At 38.1% G+C, this 7,414-nt stretch overlaps 1 protein-coding gene across 1 annotated transcript; it reads right to left on the reverse strand.

Annotated features, from left to right (window-relative positions):
• Positions 1-7,359, reverse strand: LOC133526004 (uncharacterized). Its single transcript, XM_061862466.1, has 3 exons — positions 7,061-7,359; positions 3,690-4,031; positions 1-1,975 (listed from the first exon to the last, which is right to left on the reverse strand). The coding sequence occupies exons 2-3, from the start codon at positions 4,024-4,026 to the stop codon at positions 1,080-1,082; spliced, it is 1,233 nt and encodes a 410-aa protein (XP_061718450.1). The 5' UTR covers positions 4,027-4,031; positions 7,061-7,359; the 3' UTR covers positions 1-1,079.
• Between the last annotated feature and the right edge of the window lie 55 nt (positions 7,360-7,414).

The following is a 7,414-nucleotide window of genomic DNA, read 5'->3' on the forward strand; positions in this document are numbered from 1 at the left end:
TTTTTATGAATACGATTTATTAAGCGTAAAAACTACTTAACACTAAAACACAAAACCGTTACACAATATCAAGTGATATTTCGTCAAATTAAGGCAATTCAAACATTCAACTATTAAGATTAAGGCACGTTATTCAATTTCCGTAACTTAAAACTGAAATTAAAACCATATTTCAGTCTTATTTGTATGACAAATATTACTTGAGCGACTAATATTTATTTTATTGATGGTCAAAACTGTTACAAAAATTGACTTTGCAAATCATGCAAATAAAAAAAGACTGAAGATTTGGCATTTTCACAGCTTCGAAAAGAATCAAATAACTTAATAACACTTCCTGCTATGGAAGACGAGCTTACAATTAAAAATTACTCTTGATCCCTTTCAACATCAGTCGTTTAGAAAAAGAAACTCACAATACAAAAATATGGCAATTAAAATTAGATAATACGAATTGATTGTTCAATAATAATAAAAACATTTAATCGACTAATGAAAAATCAAAGAATTATCTAAACATTTTGCCTAATTACTAAATTCCGAACGAATAAATGCAAGATATTAAAACTATAAACTTAAAAGAAATAGATTATAGACAACTTAGCAGACACAAGTGTCCAGGGCTATAACCGCGAAAATCGAAGTTCGTCAATTGAGGGCATTTTTCTCTGTCACTCTAATTACGTCTTAGTGAGAGTAAAAGAGAAAGATCCCCGCAATTTGAGAAAATCGGTTTTCGCGGTAAGCCCCCTGGCTATTAAGAATTCTCATTTAACATTCTAAATTTAAAACTGTTTGCATGTACAGTCAGTTGCAGAGAAAAGGTACATAGAGTTAGACGAAGCTAAGTTGGCTGCGATTTTGATAGCCCAGACTGTGCAAGTGTTATTTTAAACGTCAAACTTCCATGAAATAACATTTAGATAACACTTGCAGTCTCGGCTATCAAAATCGCTGCCAACTTAGCTTGGTCTAACTCTAGAAATTTGTATGCAAAGGTGCTAAGCTAATAGTATTGCTGACTGTACATGACGTGTGATCGTGTGCGTGGCTCTTTTCTATGCAATACCCATATCAGACTAAAACACCTGCAGTTGTCCTTGAACATGTTTGAGGCAGGACTGTATTTCCTCAGCATCAGAAATCATGCCCTGCAGTTTATCCTGCACATCCACCAAAAATTCTCTATCAAACGTAGCCTTCTTTAAGGCACTCATGCAAAAGTTGATCAGTGCTTTGAAACATTGCTTTCTAGCCGCGTTATGTGGTTGATGGTCCCACACAGGTGTCGCCCGTACATAGCTCCAAGCTAGAAAAACATAGTCCATAACACTATTCCAGTGTTGAGACTCAACCAAAGTCTTCCCTTGCTCGATAACGCACTTCTTAAACGCGCCTAAATGCGTAGCAACCCTCGAATACGCCGGCGAATCAGTTTTAGAAGTCAAACGTGAAGATGGCAAGCTTTTAAATATGTTACACTTCAAGTAGCTTAAACGTTCTTCGAGAGGCGCTAAATCTGGAACAGGTATTTCCATGCGAATCTCCTTCTCGATTTCTGGGTGTTTGTAAGTGATAGTTTTAATGACATTGATCAGTTGTGTCGGGCTAAGTCCTTTCAAAGCCATATCAATCGGGCTTTTGAAATCGGCTTCTTGAGTTTTCTCTATACGAGGACGCTTGATGGGTGGTGTGCCTTTGATAGGGCTGGTGATTTTGAATTTCTGGGGTGTGCTGATGTCGCTAAAGTCTATTTTTTCTGGCGTGAGCGGGATCCTCTCGTCCAAGATGAGGCGTTTCCTTGGCGTGGAGCGGAGGGTGACGCCGGGCCGGGGCGGGGACGCGCGCGCGGGGAGGGCGCGGGGCGGGGACGCGCGCGCGGGGAGGGCGCGCGGCGGCGTGCGCACCGTCGACTGGAAGGACTGGCGCTTCAGGTCGATGTCGGGGGACCACGTCACCGGGAGACGCTTGCGACCTGGAAATAAAAATGGTGAAGTTACACGTAATAGTACATTACGATACAAGTTCGAAAAATAGGAAATTCGAAACGAGTGGCGATAAATTAAAACACGACCGAAGGGAGTGTTTTAAATCGACACGAGTTGCGAATTACCTATTCGCACATGTATCGTACAACGTTTTACAGTACATATGGCCCTTTAAATGTTCGACACAGTAACGTAATATGCTACTTCTCGCACTAGTGCTATAAAGTAGTACCATATGTACTGTAAAAAACCTTTAGGTGCGTCCAAACCGCAGTTAACTTTAGCGTAGCAGAACTGTGAAACAATAGACAGTAATTAGGTTAGTTCGTGTCATCCACGATGACGCGCAGATTTGTCAAATCTAGCCTTTAATAACATGACAATACGAGTGAACGCACACATCGCCGTGAATGACACGATCTATAATATGACTTGATAATTCAAATCAAAATCTGTCAGTTAGAAATCAGGGAGACAGTACTATGGGCAACTTTGTTTGGAGTCTGGTCCAAAAACCAACAGAAATGAGTCTTCTATGTATGTACTTCATTTCGTTATATGGGCACTAAGCGGAATTCCATTGCAGAACTGAGATACATCTTTGTATTTTAGTCAAAATGTCATCCCATTATTAGGCTAGGCAATAGAGTCCAAGTAAGTAAATTAAATGTTGCGCGAACATCTGCGCACCGCTGCGAATGCGGCAACCTATTTGCCTCGCTCGCCCAGCAGTGGACTCTATTGCCTAGGTAATAAGGGTCATGACATTTTGACTAAAATACAAATATATCAGTTCTGCAATGGAATTCCGCTTGGAGCCCATAGAACGAAATGAAGTACATAGATATACCTATCTAATACCCTAATACTGAATTCTGTTGGTTTTTGGATCATTGACGCAAAGTAGTTTTACTGGCGTGCTCTCTAGCATTAATTGAGCCTCTTTTACTATGTGACCATCCCCGAAATCACGTTTTTTTTGGCTGTTCCACAGAAAATATCGACATCTGATCAGCCAAAATGTGTGACGAAGTCAAACATTTTTTCGTGATTTCGGGGTTGGTCCCGTATTAAAAGTAGCTCAGTGCTGCGAGTAGAATTGTTTATTGTTTATTTATTAACTAACTTACACTAACAGATATACCAAGCATGTAAGTTACTATACACTGAACTTAGTTTAACAAGACAACACTATACGAAACAGATAAACTTTATAAATATAACAAATTATTGTATTACTACTATATACTATATAAATTACTAATAACGCTAATATTAGGACGGTGTAGTCGAGGGTATGGAGATCGACTCCAAATACCGAGTTGCTGTGGCTAGGAGTCTCGGTTCCTTCTGTGAAAATATGTCTGTCTGGGGGTCGAATAGAAGGATATTATTTATGTGATTCAGTGCTGCATACAGAGGACTGGTGACTAAAGTTACTGTGTTGGTGCTGGGAATTGTAAAAAGAGGTGTGGGGCGAGGTCGAAGAGTAGTTCTCACAAATGGCGTAGGTACTTTAAAGGATCGAGCCTTGCATTTAAAGCCGCATGATGGGAGTCACCTGTATACGCAGAATAGTAACTTAGGGAAACTAATGATCAAATGAGTGATGAAAATATTTTTTATAAGTTATTTTTATTTATTACTTAAGGAATGATCAGTCTTTGAAAGACAAAAAGATTACCTTAAAACTATACCCACCTCGTTGTTGTATCAGCAACTCATCAGGCGAAGCCGCCGGGCTGAGGTACCCAGACGGCAGCGCCGGCGAGCGCTCCCTTGCATTCGGCGTCAACCTTGTGTTAGCCAGCGGCTGCAGGGGCGCCGTGCGGGGCGCCAGTGGGGTCCGGGTGCCGGGCGCGGCGCGGGCGCCCGGGGCGCCGGCGAGGGTCCCGGGCAGGGCGCCGGTGATGGTAACGGGCGGGGCGCCGGCGGTCCCGGGCGGGCCGGCGGGCGGCGGCGACACGCGCAGGCGGTCCAGGCGCAGCGGGATCTCGGCCAGGGCGGCGCGCGTGCGGCCGGCCGGCGTCTGCTCCATTTGGGCTAATTGCAAATGAGTTTGTGGTTTTCCATATCAAACAATTGAAGAAGTGACGCAAATGACACAATCTAGGTATAACATTGGACAGTTATTGCGATTGGAAAGCGCATATTGAAACTTTAGGTTCCAAAGTAAATAAATTTGTTTATGCATTAAGAAAAATTAGTCAGGTTGTGTCTCTTCAGGCCGCTATTACTGCTTATAATGGTTACGTGGATTCGGCCTTGCGATACGGAATTGTAACATGGGGAAATTCAACAGACAGAGAGGTCCTATTTTTGATTCAGAAACGATGTATGAGGGCCTTATTTGGACTCAAACTACATAACGGTACATAGTTTGTATATTTTGGAGGTTTGTTTATTTGTACATAAGCACAAATACATGTTTCAAGAGGTCCAGGAATTATCGTCCAGAGAAGTTCGAAACCAGTATATACATAAACTATACAAGCCCTTAGCTAGACTAAAACTGACATGTAATAGTACATTACGATACAAGTGCGAAAAATAGGAAATTCGAAACGAGTGGCGATAAATTAAAACACGACCGAAGGGAGTGTTTTAAATCGACACGAGTTGCGAATTACCTATTCGCACATGTATCGTACAACGTTTTACAGTACATATGGCCCTTTAAATGTTCGACACAGTAACGTAATATGCTAATTTTCGCACTAGTGCGGTAAAGTTGCACCATATGTACTGTAATAATTGTTTTATGATGAGTATTGACATATTTAATAAATTGCCAGATATTTAAGAATCTCAATAGTAACAGATTTAAAAATACTGTTAAGATGTGGCTTATAAATAAGTGCTTTTACAGCCTTAATGATTACTTGGACCTACCATTAACCATTTAATAATTGAATATTATTTATATTTTATTTTATTGGAGAAACAACAGAAGCAAGTACAATAATAGTATAAGTGATAAGTTATACATTGCAATAGACGTGCACCTACCTCCTAAAAACGCTCTCACTAAGAACTATATATAATATAGGTAAGGTAATGCTACAGTAAACTATGCTAAACTTAACGCACTCTAGCGACTAGATGGCAATGATACAAATTGTACGAAGATACTAAATTGTCTCAGCTAGTATTTCAAGGATTTGTTTTTTGAAACATTATATTAGTTGACATTTTGTAATTTTTATTTTGTATTTAATATAATTCTAGAACTAGATGTAATAGCGTGTACACCTGTAAAGGTAGGGTTCAGTGTGACTCATTTTCTGCAATTGTAACTGCTACTTTGTAACCTGAATTTCCAAATACGCAATAAATTCATTCATTCAACATAATCTTATGCAGTTGCTATGAGGATTCGTTTGTACCTAAATTTAAAAAATATACCTAACTTATGCTGTGCAGTAATTTTCAAAGATTATTGCCTTTTGAAAAAAGGTTTACTATTTAAGCGGTTTATTGATCTTTATTGGGTCATAGCGACATCTTAGGCAGTCAATCGGTTAAGAATGATATCTAATTGCATCTTGCCTCAGCCAGTTAGCATGAATACTTTAATTACAATTAAAACATTCCACATATTTTTGTTAACCATGATTCATATACAGTTAAATTAAATATTTTATCTCATGAAAGCAGGTCAATTAGATTAATGACCTCAATTTTATGATAGTACAAATAACATAATATTACATACAAATCACATAAATAAAAAAATTATTCATGCTGATGCTCAATACAAATTCTTGTCTTTAAAAGCTTATACATTTTTCACAAACCTAGGATCTTATCTCCCAGTTTGTCTTGCTTTTTAACTTTGGATATATCATTGCACTTGTCATTGAAACAAATTAACATGTTTGCTGACAGTGCTAGCAATAAGAGTCATTAAGCCTACAAGTACCCCACCTGTCGACATACTGTCAGTAAATGTGTTAATGGATTAAAATAAATGCATTTATTAAATAAAGTAAAACTTTAAGAAGCTTTACCTGTTTTATAAACTACATTATGTCTTATTCCGATCTTTAAAGCCACCATTACAATCCACTCTAATCAACACAAAAAAAAGAAAAATAAAGACAGGTAAAATATGCTTTCAAATCTAGCTCAGATACATCTGAGCACTAAACTCGACGATTGGTCTGGCCTAGTGGGCAGCGAGGTACTGACCCTGCCTATGAAGCAGATGGTCCCGGGTTCAAATTCCAGGAAGAGCATTTATTTGTGTGACACACATATTTGTTCCTTTGTTCCTGATTTATGGATGTTTATAAGTATGTATTTATCTATATACATAGCGCCACCTAGTACCCATAAGACAAGCTTGGCTTAGTTTCTGTGTAAGATTGTCCCCAAATTTTTATATTTATTTATTAACAGGACAAATCCAAAGAAACCTGGTAGAAAAATCAAATAATTAGTCACACCTGAACAAAGATATTCAAACTTATTTTTAACCACTGAAGTTTTTGGAATAGTTGGTTTTATGGTTGCTAAGTGGACATGGTATTCAGAATAGCCTGCTACACTAACCCTAGAACCAAAAAATCTGACCCCTGTATTGTTTATAATTTTTCGATATAGCCATATAGCGATAATCAGCCACTACAAAAAACCAAAAAATAAAGTGGTGTTATAACACCTGCTCTATTGATTGGGTTGATTTCAGAGCTTGCTACACACTACACAAGTATGATAACAATATAATCCCATGGATAATAAAGCAAAAAGTAGAAAAAAGCTTTTATATCTATTACATAATTCACGATCTGTCAAGAGATAAGGAAAATATTACAGGAAAATAGGTCTGAAAACTATACAAGTATTTTATCAATTTCATAGTGAAAAATGCATACTGTCGCGACGCTGCTGTTGGAGGATGTTCTATCATATGAATGCAACAAATTTATTGACTCATTACGTATCAAAACGCCCTAAAACTTGTACATTTCAGGTTCCCGCTCAAAATAAATTATCGTCATGTACACTATTTGAAAAACAATTATTTAAACTATATCAACGCCCATTATTTTATTATTGGTAATAATTACCGTGATATTCGATGTTTCTTGACACTCAAACCTTTAGTAAACGTTTTAAAATAAATAAAAAACAATAAACTTGTTTAACACAATTGGCGCACAAATTGACGCGATCTGACAGACGCCATCCAATCCAACGGTCGTGATAGTGATGTGATGAGTTTCAGAGAGAGTGAGAAACGGCATCGATATCTAAATATTGGAATTGTCAGGTCGTGTGTACGCATTCTAAATGTTATTTTAAGCTGCAACTCTTTAGTCTATGGAACAACAACGTAGGAATATCCAAGCCGAGTCGTAGACATCCCTTCATTTGTCAAGCTGTCATTCATTCATCATTTTTTTGTCAATTAAAAATGTCAA

The sequence above is a fragment of the Cydia pomonella genome, chromosome 15 (assembly GCF_033807575.1).
Source record: "Cydia pomonella isolate Wapato2018A chromosome 15, ilCydPomo1, whole genome shotgun sequence".
Lineage (NCBI taxonomy): Eukaryota > Metazoa > Arthropoda > Insecta > Lepidoptera > Tortricidae > Cydia > Cydia pomonella.